This window comes from Helobdella robusta (assembly GCF_000326865.2).
Source record: "Helobdella robusta unplaced genomic scaffold HELROscaffold_53, whole genome shotgun sequence".
Classification (NCBI taxonomy): domain Eukaryota; kingdom Metazoa; phylum Annelida; class Clitellata; order Rhynchobdellida; family Glossiphoniidae; genus Helobdella; species Helobdella robusta.
Genome location: NW_008705278.1, coordinates 866,635 through 883,603, shown reverse-complemented (window position 1 = coordinate 883,603; position 16,969 = coordinate 866,635). Strand labels below are relative to the sequence as shown.

Genomic DNA, 16,969 nt, shown 5'->3' with positions numbered 1-16,969 from the left:
TTATTGATGATATGCTTAAGAATAGCTTCATCTACCTTGTATGCTGTTGACATGTGATTTCTGTAATACAAGATAATGTCGTTATCTTGGTTGTTGGTATTAGGAAGGTTATTGCTGTGTAGTAATTTGTTTTTAACAATCTTTTCAATAGAGTAAGTCTTATATCCATTGTTTACAAGCAGGTTGGTGACTCTCTTTAATTCAGCGTCGCGATTTTCAATATCGGAAGAGTGTGTGAATGCCCGGTTCACAAATGATTTTATTGTGCTGTCTTTAAATTGTTCAGTGCATTCACTTTGTCCATTCAAACAAATTCCTGTATTCGTTTCTTTGACATAGACCGTGGTTTTGAATCGTTCTTCGCCACGGGTGACCAACACATCGAGGAAAGGTAAACGTTGTTCCTTTTCACTTTCAATGGTAAATCTAAGTTTTGATTTGTTTAAGGTACCAAGAAGTTGGGTGATTTGTTCAGGATCGTTATAGGAGACAAAGATATCATCCACGTATCTTGCGTAGATATTTGGTTTTAAACTTGCATTGTTTTTGAATGTTTCATTCTCCAGCTGTCCTAGGTAAAAACTGGCAAATAGGACGCCAAGGGGGGAACCCATAGCGACACCATCGATTTGCTTGTAAAGTTTGCCTGTGGGGCTGTGGAATGGTGCTTCAGTAGTGCAAATTTGAAGAAGGGACTTCAGTTGTGCTTTCGGTATGTTCAATGGAACCATATCTGAGTGGTAAACGGTGTTGATAATTATGTCGATTGTATCATGAATTGGTACATTTGGGAATAATGATTCAACATCCAGAGAGGCAATAAATTTGGATGGTTTATTAATGCTGAGGAGATTAATAAACTCACGGGAAGATTGTAGTGTGTGATTGTTTGGAATATATGGGGTTAAAATTTTGTTCAAGAATTTTGCAACAGGATAGGTGACAGTTGTAATTTGGCTAATAATTGGTCGGATGGGATGATTCTTTCATTCCTTCTTGCATCAGTCGTTTTCATTCAACGCTCATTCAATGCACTCAAAAATGCACCCCTAAAATATCAGCTATTTTTTTTCAAGACGATCAAATCATAAATCTCAGTAAAGATGAAAAAAACATTTCGTTTTCATGACACCTGCGGCCAAAAAAGTTAAAACCATTTAGCAGATTTTGGTAAATTTTGGTAAATATACGACTGATACCATCTCTCAGAAATATCCATCATCGAATGCATGAACACGAGGTGAGTTGTGACTATAAACTCCAGAAATGGTTGGTTGGCCTGTTGGAAATTGTCGTTAATATTTGATGAACTTTCTTTCATTTGGGCCACCACACCAACACAACTGTGTGTGTTGTGTGCGTGTGTGTGTGTGTTGTGTGTGTGTGTTGTGTGTGTGTATGTGTTGTGCGCGTGTAAATATACTTGCATTCGGAATTACGTGTGACTCTGCGAGGTGCCTGAAACCCGCTCAGCCAGATTCACATAAGTGCCTACAACATAACAAAATTACTATCTCCTAGTGCACTGCAGTCTGATAGACACACACACACACACATACACACACACACACAACACACACACACACACACGTATACATATATATATATATTTATATGTGTGTGTGTGTGTATGTATTTGAATATATGAATATGATTTCATACTGATCTGATTTACAAATATCTTTGTATATCTTTGTGTGTATATATTTGAATATATGAATATGATTTCATACTGATCTGATTTACAAATATCTTTGTATGAACTAACGTTACGACACTAACTATGCTGCTAATTCAACTTGATTAATTTTTTTATTATCATGAAAAATTACAATAACTGATATTTGCAAATTATATTTAAAATAATTTTAACTATAATTCTTTATTATAAATATTGACCAAAATAATTTAGCATTAGAATCGTTGGTGTGTTGTATTTTCGCTGTTTTGTTGGCTGATGTACATATAACATTGTTAAATACATACACATATTTAACAAGATGGATCGTTAAGATATTTTTTCCTCACAGCAACTATTACAACAATAAAAACAGTAACAACATCAATTACAACATTAACTACATCAACTACAACATCATCACATTAACTACATCAATTACAACATCATCACATCAACTACAACATCATCACATCAACTACATCAACTACAACATCCTCACAACAGCCTAAACAAAAGAACCGACCTACTGAAACAAAACTGCAGTTAAAAAACTCAACATACATCCTCAGTTTAAAGAACAATATGGCTTCTTTACAAAATAGTTAAAAATTTTGGTTAACAAAAAATTTTTTTAGAGTATATATCAGAAACTTTATCAAAAATAAGTTATAAACAACAAATAAAGTTCTAACAACAACAACAGCAAAAATAATCACAACAACAACAACAGCATAATCCCATTACTAATGCAAAAACCCTTTCCTTAAAGACAGTTAAACGGGCAATTACATGAAAAGTGGAATGATTGCGTTGTAAAAATGACTAGAGCCTAAAAAAATTTCAACAACACTCTTCTATAACAGAGTACTTCTAATTCGAAATGGTCTCAAACCACACATTTATAAAAGACACCATAATATATCGTTTGCAAACATTTATATACTTATAATATAGCACTAATATAACATCACAGATGACTGGAAGTTTACTCTCGTGAGAATGTCATTAACAACATTTTTGAGTAAGTTATAAATGACATCATCAAAAACATTATGAAATAGTTGACAATGTCACCGTCAAACAGATTCTAACATGCGTTAATGTTGCATATGACACCGGAAGCAATATAATCAAACTGTGAAATTAGCTACAATGACATCAACAGCATCGATCACGTCATCGAGTAAGTTATTGTAATAAGAGTAACAACAACAACGACTTTTTCAAACAAGTTGCAACAACAACAGAAGGCAACAATAACAACAATTACTGCTGCTGCTACTACTGCAGCCACTGCTACTGCTGTTACTTCTACTACTACAACTGCTGCTACTACTGCCACCACTATTACTACAAAGGCGTCGACATCAAATGCAAAATGTGTACTCGATATTGTACGCTTATTGTCTTGCTGCTGACTTGTCAGCACAGCTCAGCAACGACGATACGATCATCAGCATCATCATCAGCCACCGCAGCGTATTATTACCAGGAAGTTAACGTAAGTGAATCAACCATCTGTCTTTTTATTGGTTAATTATGAATAATTGCTTATTACATTTTAATTATTCATTCAAAGTTTTTATTATTTTTCAATATTTTACCTGAAAATTGGAGTTAATTTCTTTAAAATTTGAAATGAATTAGTGTATAGTTACATATGCTTGCGCGTGCGTGCCTAGATATGTAATACCTCACGTACAACCATGTTTATTTCAATGTGTTCGTTAGTACGTCTGATATGATTTTTTTGTTTGTGTGATTTTTGTGTGTTGTGTGTGTGTGTGCGCGCGCGCGTGTGTGTATGGTTGTGTGTGTTTCTCTATTAACTACATACCTTAGTATTCGCTATTCACCATTCTTCATCATAAAATCATGATCAGTTATCAAGAAGTCATTTGATGCTTTACGTGCAATTATTAATTAACAATCTGAATAATTAGTCAGTCAATCAATCAATTAACTAATTAGTTAGTTAATTGATTGATTGATTGATTAAGGCATCTCACGTAGGTTTAATTGTGATTCTAATTTATAATTTGTAAACATCCTGTATTGTTTTTTTACTTGCAATTTCTGAGTTGAATATATTATAATTAGATTTAGGCTACTTATGAATGAATTCAACCTATTCGATAGATTTCCACTCTTGATTTAACAAATTTTTGTAATGATTTTCACCTATTCTCTAACCTCCTAGGCATTCTCTAGGCAAACTTTTGCTGTGAGGGCCGCATTGAAAACTATTTTATCTTTGAAGGGCCGCATATGTACTTAAATTGCAAATCTTTTTCGGCCTCGAGGGCCGCGGGCCTTAGTTTGCCCACCCCTTTCCTACACTACTATTATTTTTTTTTTGCTTCATTTATTAGAAAAACAAACTTTTTTACAACTAATAAATAATATGTGACAAATAAAATAAATAACGTAAAAGAAATAAATAACGAGACAGACATGTGTCAACTGACAGACAACTGACACGTAACTGAAAAATATAAAAATAGATTAATAGCAGTGTGATGGTTTAATGATTAGAAACTATCATATAAAATATATGTGAATGTATGTGGTATATTGATCTAAACTCTGTCTGAGTGTGTATGTTTGTGTGTGTGTCTGTGTGTGTATGTGGTGTGTGTGTTTGCAACGTATGTTATGTTTGTGGTGTATTGAATGACGTTCTCTTCTCTCTCTCTCTGGGTAAAATTAATTTTTTAATTGATTCAAATTATAATTTTAATTAGATGTCCCCATTATCGTGTCCACTTGGAACTTATTACTACGCAGCGGTCACCACCGCGACCACCATGACGACCGCAGCCGTCGAAACAGCAGCTACTACAACTACCGGTGTCATATAAAATTTATTTAAAATTTATTTATTTTTTTAATCATTTATTAATTTATTCGTTTGTTTGTTCGTAGGTTCGTTTGTTCGTTCGTTCATTCATTCAGAGTTTTATGAGTTTTTTTTGGAAAATTGTTTTATTTTAATTTGGATAGAAAAATTACATATACATTTTAAAACTTTTGTGTATATTATACATTAACAATTATTTTCCATACCGTTGAATGTATAATAATTAATGGAAAATATATTTACAAATTTGTTGTTTTTCAAAATTTCATGTACGTATATATTTTATGAAAACATTCAGCTTTTGAGGGAGTTTTATTAACCGGGTCGATTCGGACGAATCAGACGCTCTATCCAACTGCAACAACTTCTCCATACAACATTCATTCAAACTACATCAAGAACTGTTATCCTTGCCAGGGCGTCAACAACAACATTGTTAACATCATCAACAACTACCCAATCGCTAACTACATTGGCCTCAACAACGACACTACCAGCAATGCCACCAAAAACATCCACAACACCACTACCACCACCACCGCCAACAGCATCACCACAATCGCAACCACAACTACCACCAATAATATCAACAGTAACGTCATGGCCACCATTCCTAGGTGCGCTGAATGTAGCTACGACTACACGTCGCAAAAACTCATCTGCACCACGTGTGAATCTGGTTACGAATTAACTGCTGGTGGAATCTGTGAGAAAATAAAAATTCCAGTTTGGGGTATTGTTCTGATAGCGTTGGCAGGGGTCTTGGTCATTTTCATCCCTCTGGTCATATTTTTGATTTGTTTCAAGAGAGTTAGTAATGTTTGCTCATTTTAAATTATTATTTTCATGTTGTTGGCAAAATATACATATAATATACATATATTGGTTGTTGTTTCCTTGAGATTTGTTTCAGCGCCTTTGAGATTTGATGAAAGGGCGCTATATAAATCTACCTAATAATATATATATATATATATATTATTAGGAATGGAGAATTTTATTCCATATATTTCCTCGTTTAGACCACTCTACGTTTAAGCAGACTAGAAAATATAGAAGTGTGTGTGTGTGTGTGGTGTGTGTGTGTGTGTGTGTGTGTGTGTGTGTGTGTGTGTGCGTGATGTGATGTCTTGGTGTAACCAGTGTAAGATTTATTTCATAACGTGATGAGTTTCATTTGAACAGCTGACGAACACCATTTATAGAATCAACAAAAGCGAAGCGTTGTAATATTGTGATTAAATTATTTTTCAGATAGTTATTTTAATATAATAATAAACTTACAGACTCAAAATTCAACATGGAGAATCAGTCATATAAAATAAAATTCAAAAGAAACAACAAACTGTGAATGAATTATTTTTATTCAGAAAAACTTCTTCCGCAAACCCGGACCTAAGCCAAAAAATCTGCCTTCGTTGGACGATGATTCCATTAGCTCCTCTAAGGAAGAAATTTTGACATCAAAAAATAAAAACAGTTACGTTCGTGATCCGGTGAGTAGGGATGGGATGGTTGTTCGGTCGGTTGGTTGGTCGGTTTGGTCGGGTTTCATTGGTTTTAAGTGGCTGGTTGGTCGGTCGGTTAGTCAGTTGAAGATGATTGGTTGGTTTCTTCATAGTTTTTTTTCTCAATAAATTGTTGAAAATATCGCATGCGAATTTATTCAACCTTCATGAAATTTTAAAATTAAAATTTCTCCTCCTTAAATAAAGACCAAAAAAGAACACCGAATTCAAGTAACAAATTATGAAGATTGTGTTAGTACATGTCTACCGTTACTTTATAGTTTATACATTCAAATTATCGTAATTAATATTTAATAATATTAATATATTACGCACACACATACACACACATATATACACACACACACATACACACATACACACACGTCAAACTTATATACTTACACATACATAAACACATGGAAACAATTTTTTTTATTGTTTAATTAAATTTTTATCAATTTTTTCAAATTTGGCGGGAATAACACATGGAATCGAAAAAATTAATTAATTGTCAGACGGTGAATCAACAAACCAGATTAAATTTTTGTTGTTGTTGAGTAAATTAACTTTAAATAACAACTAATCTTCGGTGTTTTTATCTTTAAAATTATGATATACATGTTTTAAGCAGCAGACATATTTCTGTCTGTGACATTTGTCAAAACTTTTTACTACAGTAATAAATAAACTTTAATTTCAAAATTGACCGTAGATTATTTTCAGCATTGTTAATTATCAGTAAAAGAAATATTCATAAAATTATAAGCTTAGCAAAAGATAGATTACACAAACTATTACCCATTTACACACATTCATTACACAAACCATTACACATTTACACACATTCATTACACAAACTATTACACATTTACAGAATTACAGAAATAATTACTAACATTATTGCTAAATTTTTTTTCTTTCACATCTTAAAAAGTAATTTTCAAATGCAGCCTCTGCCACCTGTTGTCTCGCCTATAAACGAGGAGATATACGAGAACAGGGTCGGCCGTTTAGACGAGCCTGCCTACGATGTAGACGTTGAAAATAAAGACGACCCAGTATACCAAAATACACTTGTCTCGCACAAGGAGGGAGATGCCAGTAGAGAAGAAAAAGCACGTCGAAAAGGGAAAAAGAAATGGAAAGATGGTTCGGCTGGCATGGAGGAAAGCCAGAATGATGAGATTGTGAGGTGCAAAGTAGACAGTATAATGATAAACAATGAAACCGGAAGTTCTACGGCTTTGTATCCGGTGAGTTTCAACTCCCAACAACCAAAACAACAACAGGATCATTATCGAAAACAACGTAAACAGCGGCAGCAGCAGCAGCAGCAGCAGCCGTCACAGCAACAACAACAGCGTATCGAAAACAAGGCCTATTCAGAAGCCGTTGATAATGATGTGTATGTCAATTATGATGAATGTATTGAATATGACTAATAGATTAGTTCAGGATTACACACACTTACACGCACGCACGCACACACACACACACACAAACTCACATTCTCACACACACTCATACACACACAATGTTATCTTATTTCGAAGTTTACCGACTTACTTATACTGAATGACTTGTCATAAAAAGTCACTTCAAAAAACACAATTGAAATTTTTTTATACACACTTAAACATGCACATACATTCACACATACATTCACACATACAGGCACACATACAGGCACACATAAATACAAGCCGATATATACAGACACAGACATATAAACGCATGAATTCAATCTGAGACATCCAAACCCATTACAACAAATCGATGAATTTATTAATAATCACCAACGTTAATCTGCAACGATTTTTTTTATTTCCAATTGTATTAGTTTTTACAATTATTTCTGGCATTTTTTTAATTTATTAAAAATTACATTTTCTAAGATTCTCATCTCACTGCATTTATTTAAATTCATTCATGTCTACAGAAAAACACACACACAAACACACCAACATGCATACACACACAATGAATATATATATATAATATATACATATATATGCATACATATATATAATGAAATTTGATTTAAATATAAAACTTTTACGCGAAAAACATTGGAAATAACTTTTTAAAAATCGTGTAACATGAAATGAACAAAAGCAGTAGTACAATTCTCAGAGACATTCAACCGCAAGAAACTTGAACTCCCCACCTACATAAGAATGTAATGTTATGCAAATGCACTTGTATTCAAATGAATTAATAGAACTATAAAAATATATTGTTAAGTCGTCATTCTTAACATTTAAACAAAATATTTTGGCCCAGCTGTTAGGCAACTGTATGAATAACGCATTGTTTCCGCTATCAATGATTGTTCAATTTGCTTTTATTCAATCGCTTCAAATTTTTTTTTCAACCCGTTTTAACGTGCTGTCTCACTGTCAATGATTTTTTTAAGTATTATTAATATTTTTATTATTATTATTGATTCACTCTGTTGGCACTACTCAGAGGATTTAACTGTGAATAAATGTTTCCCTGAACAAACAACTTTTTAACTCTCGTCTGAAATTATTTAATAAAACAATCTGCTCCACTGTTGTTTTTGTTGTTCCGTATTTTTGGCAGAGCAACCTGCACACATCTGTCACCCAATTTTGTTTTAATCCTGAGAATTAACATCATTTTTGATGAAACCGAACGCAATGTCGGTATGTCCCACATCAACTTCAGTCTTGCGAAACATCTCCTTCAAATAATCTGGACCATCACCACACCATGTATACTACCACCAAAACCGCCATCTTAAATCTATTCGTTCCATGATCGGCAACCAGTGTTGATTCTCCAACCCCTTTGTCATGTGATTAATCCCGTTTACTGGGACCAGTGGCCAATCTGACGGCAGCATTTTGGATTCCTTTTGGAGTACATGAATACATTTTTCACTAAACCAATAAAATTATTTTTCTTAAATCGTGTTTTCGTTGTAGAAATTTTAAAATATATTCGATAAAGTAAGCGCCTGTTTTAGTTCTTCCGTTCATTTGTTCTTCTGTTCGATGATATCTCAGGTTCTGGTTTGTTCATGAACATTTTGTTCCGTCAGTTTTGTAGTCAGAATCAGAAAAGAGAGTTTGATTTGATGCAGGTTTTATGAATTTAAATATATATGATGATTTGATTTACACAGGTTTTATAAATTAAAATATATATGGTACACAGATATGACATAAGTAAATATAAAATTTTGTATATATTTAAGACACTATACGTATAAAAACTATTTTAATTGTATACGTTGTGTAATACATTAGTCGTTAACTGTTCATTAAAACATTAAAATCATTAAAATTCATGAAATACCTACGTAATTTGCAGTTTTATTAGACCATTATTTGCTTGATAGCTTCCCATAAATTTTGTCAATTTATTCTGATGAGAGCATATCTCACTTTTCCCGCCGTTTACTAATTCAACTAAATTAAGAAAATTAGACGAAAAATGGCGAAATTTACTTTAACAGCCAACAGTTTGGAAGTAAATTTGTGTTTTTTTCTTCAGAAATTTATGAATTCTCCAATTTGTAAATTTGGATGATGGTGTGTTAATGAGATGAATTGAAATTTGAAATGAAAATTGATGCTGGATGATGTTGATGACCTGCCAAGCCAAGGAAAGGATGATTTTTTTTCGGAATTCGTCGGTTTGAAATTAAATTTCACTAACATGATTTTGATCATCTCACAGAAGGTAATGTCGGGACTGCCCTGCGAGAAACCTGTGGTGCAAGTCTTGGTTTGTTGTTATTTTTTTTATATTTTTTTAATTTCCTTTTGGTTTCACTTTCTATTTCTTCATCTACCAGCATTCATTCGTAAGTTAACAATATATGGAATTACGTATATAATAACTTTTAACATTTATTAAATTATTATTGGTTTTTTACTCTTCACTGATTTTTTTCTCCAGGGCCACAAAAAGATTGTTGGGGCGGGCCAGGGCCCGGAAAGGTTCAGGTTGTTGCTCTCGGATGGGGTCCACACTGTCTCATGTTAATACATTCATGCTTCCTTTTTCTCAAGTTGTTTGTTTATTTTTTAATCCTAAATATATAATATTCTATTATAATTTTTTTATAATTATAATGTTATTCGTTTTTCATTTAAAATTTCATTTGCAGCCGTCATGCTGGCCACTCAGCTGAATGACAAAGTGACCAGTGGTCAGATCGACATCAATGCAGTCGTCAGGCTAGATAAGTACATCTGTAATATCATTCAAGCTGAGAAGTAATCACGGTTTCATTGTTTTTCATTGTTTGGTCATTTTTTTTCTTAGCCTATTTTATTACTATTGATTTAGGTTAGGAGTATTTATTTATAATTTATTTTAATTCTTTATTTATTATGAATTATAAATTATTAATTTGTGAGTTCATAATTTATTATGAATTATAATCAGAATAATTTATGATTCATAATTGAATGTCATGAACAGACGTGTTGTGGTTGTCCTAGAGTTGACAGTGCTGGGCGTGAGTTCAATTGTAGGTGGAAAGATTGGTAATCCCCAGCCATACAAGCAGCAAGCAGCTGGTGAACTGACCAATAGCAATGTGACAGCTGCTACTGCAGCTGCTGATCTGAGGCAGCAGTTACCTCTGCAAGCACAGAACAACAACAGTAATAATAATTCTGGTTGGTTGCTATGGCGATAAGGATGATGAGGCTTATGATGATTATTAATGATGATTCTAGTTAATTGTTACGATGATGTCTACTAAGCTGATGAAATATGAAATTTTTTTTACAGAACTTGTCGTGTTAATATAGTTGCAATCATTTTCTCACAATAGTGACATTAACAATGGTAATAAATAACCCAACGTAAGCATCAACAAAAATAACTTTTGGAAAATGAGTATATTAGATTTTTAAATTTAAAAATAATTTGTAGGTTTCAGCGGCAAAAGCCAATTTGACAACACCTCAGCCAAGCAACAACAACAGAGGACACAATCATCAACTTCGTCATCTGTGTCGCAACAGATTAACAAAAACAATTCATCCATGCTGGACACCCCTTCAAAGATCACTTCCATTTCTTCACTCAACCCATATCTTAACAGGTGATATGTTGCTCTATGTATGTTATGTTCAACCTCTGAAGCAAGTGCACATGTTAATATAGTTGCAATCATTTTCTCACAATAGTGACATTAACAATGGTAATAAATAACCCAACGTAAGCATCAACAAAAATAATTTTTGGAAAATGAGTATATTAGATTTTTAAATTTAAAAATAATTTGTAGGTTTCAGCGGCCTTCAGATTGACCTTTAACCTTATTAACCCCTATGATTTGATGGTTTTTTTAAAATGGGAACATAAATTGTAATGAATAAATTCAAAATAAATGGTTAAATTTAAAATAAAATATTAAATATATTGATTCTAATAGAACAAAACCAATTCTAAATGTTAAATAATCATTAATCATCTGAATAATCTTGTTAAAATAATTTCCAATTTTTTTGTAGAATAATTCTTTCTTTAAATTGAAAAAATTAAACTTTCTCCAGATGGACTATAAAAGCGAGAGTGACCCAGAAATCCTCAATAAAAACCTGGAGCAACTCAAAAGGTGAAGGTAAATTGTTCTCGATGAATCTCATCGACCAGTCGGGCGAGATCCGAGCCACCTTGTTCAAAAACGAGGTTGACAAGTTCTTTGATATGATAGAAGTCAACAAGGTAATTCAAACAATTAATTAATTAATCATTAAAAAAAAAATTTATCTAAATTTAATTTCAATCTAATTAGACTATTCTACCTGATTTTTCTCAATCAATTGTTAATGTTATTAATTTTTCATTAAGTGCCATTAAAGATAGCTCAGTAAAACTTGAAAACGTTTTGCTCTTGAAAGATGTCAAACAATTTGGCTTAATTTTTCTCAATTAGGGCAAATTTTAATAGCTAATTAGATTAATTTTTCAATGTTTATTTAAATAAAACTTGAAACTTTTATTCTTGGAAGGTGTATTTCATAAGGAAGGCCCAATTGAAAATAGCCAACAAGCAGTTCTCCAACCTGAACAATGATTTTGAACTGACATTCACTGGTGAGACGGAGGTGATCCCATGTGCTGATGGTGAGGATTGTGATGATGACGGCCAGCAACTTCCTTCCATCAGTTTCAATTTTGTCGGAATTGACAAGTTTGAACAAATGCAGCCGAATGTTATCGTCGGTCGGGATTTTTTTTATTCTTTGTTTTGATTTTTATAAAAAAATTGTATTTTTTTTCCTGCTTTTTATTAGGCTTTTTTAGTTCTAAGTATTTTTAGCTTTGTCGTTTATGAACTTCTTGTTTTGGTTCATTCATTTATTTAACATTTGCTGTAAAGTCATTTACAATTTAAATGTTATGATTTTTTATTCACTATATTCAACTGCCATTTCACAAAATCGTCTGTTTAAAAATCAAATCATGCATCACAGAATCTTAAAATTATTTGTAGAAAAATCTGGTAGCACAAAGCATCATTAAATCTTTAAAACCCAACACAAACTGTTCAGATGTGATAGCAGTTGTGAAGGACTGTGGCGACTTGAAGGTCGTGACCCAGAGACAATCAAACAAGGAGATCAAGAAGAGGGACATCACACTCGTTGACCAGAGCAAAGTTCAAGTTACACTGACACTTTGGGGAGATTATGTTGGTCTATCGGTTCTTTTTTAAATTATAAATTTGTGGTTCTTTTTCGTATTTTTAAATTTTTATTTTTTGGTTATTGTTGCCAAATCTGGTCTAATTAGAAATATTTCTGTTAAATTTAACATGTTTGCTATGTTTTAGTACCATCAGCACTTACTTTATCAGGCTTTGCTTACTATATCGCTGTTTTCTTCTCTTTTTTTGTTGGTGCTGTTCTTACTCCTCTGACTTGTATTTATTTCGTTCATTATTCATCATCTGTTTATTTATAAATCTTATTTATTTGTAAATTTTATTTATTCATTCATTTGTTTATTTATTTATACATGCAAATTTTTTAAGGCCGAATCTTTCAAGGCTGAAGGCAATCCTGTTTTAGCCATCAAGGGCGTCCGTTTAACTGATTTTGGAGGTAGTTTTTTGTAATTTTTGTTTAATAAAATTTCATTGTTTTGCTACTCTGTACTTTCTTTATCAAACATTTAATTCATTAAAATGAGCCTTCAATAAACTAGCTAATGTTGTCATTGATGAGTAACTATTACATTTAAAAAATTTGAATATCTTGAAGAAAATCTTCAACCTTAGAAACAACCAACCGATGCAGGTCGTTCTCTCAGCCAGTCAAACAATTCACAAATACTGGAGAACCCAGACTTCCCTGAATGTCATTCACTGAGAGGCTGGTTCGATAATGTCGGTTGCAGTGCCGAGTACTCCGAGTACAAGAAAGAACAGACCTCTTCATTTGGGGGACCTCTGCTCTACAAGACGATGCTGGAGTCAAAGAATGAACTGCATGATGGTGAGGCTGCCAACTATTTCATGGCTACTGCCACCATTCCTGTCTTCAAGAAAGACAACAGTCTTTACAAGGTTAGTGATGATGATGAGGGGGAAGATGATGGAACTACTCATAACGATTATTTTCACTAATTTTCTATTTAGATCTGTTTGTCGATTACCATCTTGTTCGCCTTTTAATCCAGGCCTGCCCCCAGCCAGATTGCAACAAGAAGGTAGTAGATTGTGGCAACTCTTCTTACAGATGTGAAAAATGCTCCAAAGAGTTTGGCACGTTTAAGTGGAGACTCATACTCCAGATGAACATTAGTGACTTTACAGAGAGCCAGTGGGTGACAGCCTTCAACGAGGTCGCTGAAACCATCCTCAACATTAAAGCTGATGAGTTGGGTGCTCTCAAAGATACGGTCGAACTTTTGTTTTTGTCATTTTCTCTATAAACATGTTCTTAGTTTTACACTTTTAATTTATTTTTTCATTATTTGCTGGCTTTTTGTTAGTGGTCCGTGAAATTAAAGATTGACGTCTCATCTCTCAATCAATCCAAACAGGACTCCACACGATTTGATCAGGTTTTCACTAACGCCAGTTTCTCTACATTTACCTTCAAGCTGAGATCAAAAGTAGAGAAATATAATGTTTGTATATTCTACATTCAATTATAAAAGATAGTTCTTAAATTTAATTATTACATTCAATTAATGTCAATTTTTTAAATTATCTCTAAATTTATACTAATTTTTTACCGCTAATAAGGATGAAAGTCGTTTGAAGACAGCATGCATACAGGCCACACCAATCAGTTACGCTGATGAAAACAAACGTCTGATTTTAATTTTGGAAAAATATCTACAGTGAGCGTACGTACATACACTATACAAATTCCTGAGTGTAATTCATGTATGTTGTTGGTGTTGACCTTTTTGTTTATACAAAACTTTAACATTTGACTCTTATTATTTGTTTGAATATTATTTTGTAATGTTTTTTTTTTACATTTAGCACGAAGTTTGTTTGTCTTTGATGTTGTTCAGTATACAGTGATTTTGGTCATTTCTGATTATTTTGTTCATTGTCTTGTTAGAAAAAAATTATAATTGTGATTTTTCTTTTAGTTTTTACAAATTGGTTTAGAAATTGTAATTGGACAATCTGATTCGTTGCCAGAAAGGTCCTCTCAAAATTTTTAACTGCAGTACCTATGCGATGTGCCTTTCCTAACAATTACTCAAGATAATAAAACTAAAACTCTATATTATGCTGGTAGTACCTAAATTTAACGCAAATTTTTTATTAAGTTACTGTCGATAAAATCGGTTATGTATTTTATTTCAAAAAACGAAACGAAAACAACACCTTTTATGAGCGATTTTATTTCAATAAGTTTTTAATATTTTCAGTTTAGTGTTATTTTATCAAGTTTTTATATAGTGTTGTTATAAAAGTTTAGCGAAATTAATCCAGACAGCTGCGTCTTCTTCATTGAAGCGTTCCAGGGTGGTTTCACCTTCGAACTTGTCCTGCCACAAGCGAAAATTCTCTTCATCAAAATTTAATTTAGCAAAATAAAAAACAAATTTAAAAGTTATTTAAAGTTGGTATAAAGTTGCCTTTTAATGAAATCCTAACAAATGATTGAAATTTTTCAAGCGTGGTCTTATCAAAACGACTTTATATTCCAAAAAAACACCAAAAAACAAAACTTGAGAGCAAATGAAGTTATAGGAAAAGAAAGATGAAAATATAAAAGCCAGAACACGTTAATTTTAAATTTGAAAATCAAACATTCATTCATTTGACTTTAATGCTAGGTAAGTTATGTACAAAATTTTTTCAAAACAACTCATTTTTATCGGACTCATTAATTATTTTCTTATTGTTTTCATCAAATGTTTGCATTTCAAACGTCAATTTCTTTTATTACGTAAACAAATAATTTGAAAAAAAACATGTTACAAAATTTAAAAAACCTGATAATTAAAATTGACGTTAAATGCACACATCAACCAGAAAACTATAAAAATGTCCTGTCGCGTTCATCATTTTTTAACACCAGTTAGCCAATGGTTCAACAAACCTACTCAACCGCTTATAAAAATGTACTCCAAAATGAATCAAAAGAAGTCCATTAGAGAACTAGATAAGCTTTATATGAATTCCGTTGATCAATCTACTCCACATTTTTGGGCCAGACATATCGCAGCAGGATGTACTTATCTAAGACCAGAAATAATTATAGGAGAAACGGCTACAGTTACAATTACGGTGTTGGTTACAGAAAAAAATAAGGCTACGGTGGAAACATTAAGGAAAACAACCACAAAAAGGTTGACCACAACTATAAAAAACAGATCTAAATCAGAAATTGCATTAGCATTTTTGTTCATTGCCTTGTCAATTTTTGGTTTCATCTTTGTAAGGGCAATACTTATGAAGAAGAAAAATGACGAAGAAGCAAAAGCAGTTGGAGGTGCTGCTCATGATCATAAAAAAAAGAAACAGTTGAAAGGTGGAAGTGCCCACAAAATGGGAGGTAGCGCCCATCACATGGGGGGCAGTGCTCATCACATGGGAGGCAGCGCTCATCACATGGGAGGTAGTGCCCACCACATGGGAGGTAGTGCCCACCACATTGGAGGTAGTGCCCACCACATGGGAGGTAGCGCCCACCACATGGGAGGTAGCGCCCACCACATGGGAGGTAGCGCCCACCACATGGGAGGTAGCGCCCACCACATGGGAGGTAGCGCCCATCACATGGGAGGTAGCGCCCACCACATGGGAGGCAGCGCCCACCACATGGGAGGTAGCGCCCACCACATGGGAGGTAGTGCCCACCACATGGGAGGTAGCGCTCATCACATGGGGGGTAGTGCCCATCACATGGGGGGTAGCGCCCATCACATGGGGGGTAGTGCCCATCACATGGGGGGTAGTGCCCATCACATGGGGGGTAGTGCTCATCAAATGGGAGGCAGCGCTCATCATATGGGTGAAAGTGGTCCTAAATCTGGAGGTAGTACTCATCATGCTGACGCCGATGATGGTGATTAATAAAATAACACTACTTTTATACCTTTTCTATAACATACATTTTTCAAATTCAGTGTTTTCATTTGAACATCGTTAAACAACGCCGTTCCTTGCTATATTTTGTTCTGTGGCTCAATAAACTTGAAAAATGTGTAACTGATTTTTTGATCATTTTTTCAATAAAAATTCTCTTCAATTTATTCCTGGAAAAAGAATAGGTATGCATAGTATAAAATCACTCATATTATTTTTTTTTATTTGAAAAAAATATTTCAGCCTAAACGTGTAATGGAAAGTTACTGAAAAATTAATAAAATTTGCACTATAGACAAAAATATGTCTAGTTGATAAAAACCTATTTTTTCGAATACTATGAGTTTCATAGGGCTGAAGTA

At 33.3% G+C, this 16,969-nt stretch overlaps 3 protein-coding genes across 3 annotated transcripts; 2 read left to right on the top strand and 1 right to left on the bottom strand.

Annotated features, from left to right (window-relative positions):
- Positions 1–3,059: 3,059 nt before the first annotated feature.
- Positions 3,060–7,494, top strand: HELRODRAFT_179319 (hypothetical protein; the record flags this gene model as incomplete). The annotated part of the gene is made up of 6 exons (XM_009028161.1): positions 3,060–3,182; positions 4,426–4,531; positions 4,840–5,351; positions 5,912–6,025; positions 7,003–7,305; positions 7,369–7,494. The coding sequence occupies 6 exons, from the start codon at positions 3,060–3,062 to the stop codon at positions 7,492–7,494; spliced, it is 1,284 nt and encodes a 427-aa protein (XP_009026409.1).
- A 2,002-nt stretch (positions 7,495–9,496) lies between these two features.
- Positions 9,497–14,856, top strand: HELRODRAFT_114692 (hypothetical protein). Its single transcript, XM_009028160.1, has 14 exons — positions 9,497–9,550; positions 9,761–9,808; positions 9,983–10,064; positions 10,194–10,302; positions 10,511–10,710; positions 10,970–11,141; positions 11,596–11,767; positions 12,055–12,268; positions 12,598–12,737; positions 13,080–13,149; positions 13,345–13,613; positions 13,727–13,948; positions 14,093–14,179; positions 14,298–14,856. Exons 1-14 carry the CDS (start codon positions 9,515–9,517, stop codon positions 14,397–14,399), a joined length of 1,923 nt encoding a protein of 640 aa, XP_009026408.1. The 5' UTR covers positions 9,497–9,514; the 3' UTR covers positions 14,400–14,856.
- Positions 14,857–16,212: 1,356 nt separating this feature from the next.
- HELRODRAFT_146079 (hypothetical protein) lies at positions 16,213–16,512 on the bottom strand (the record flags this gene model as incomplete). The annotated part of the gene is made up of 1 exon (XM_009028159.1): positions 16,213–16,512. A coding segment is annotated over one exon (300 nt), but the record flags the coding sequence as incomplete, so codon positions are not given.
- Between the last annotated feature and the right edge of the window lie 457 nt (positions 16,513–16,969).

Excerpts from the sequence above, each read along its gene's own strand:
- HELRODRAFT_114692 (XM_009028160.1), top strand. The coding sequence starts at position 9,515 with ATGGCGAAATTTACTTTAACAGCCAACAGTTTGGAA. Across the intron at positions 10,065-10,193 it reads TGGGGTCCACACTGTCTCAT|CCGTCATGCTGGCCACTCAG; the intron begins GTTAATACATTC and ends TTTCATTTGCAG. Across the intron at positions 13,150-13,344 it reads CCGTTTAACTGATTTTGGAG|GTCGTTCTCTCAGCCAGTCA; the intron begins GTAGTTTTTTGT and ends CAACCGATGCAG.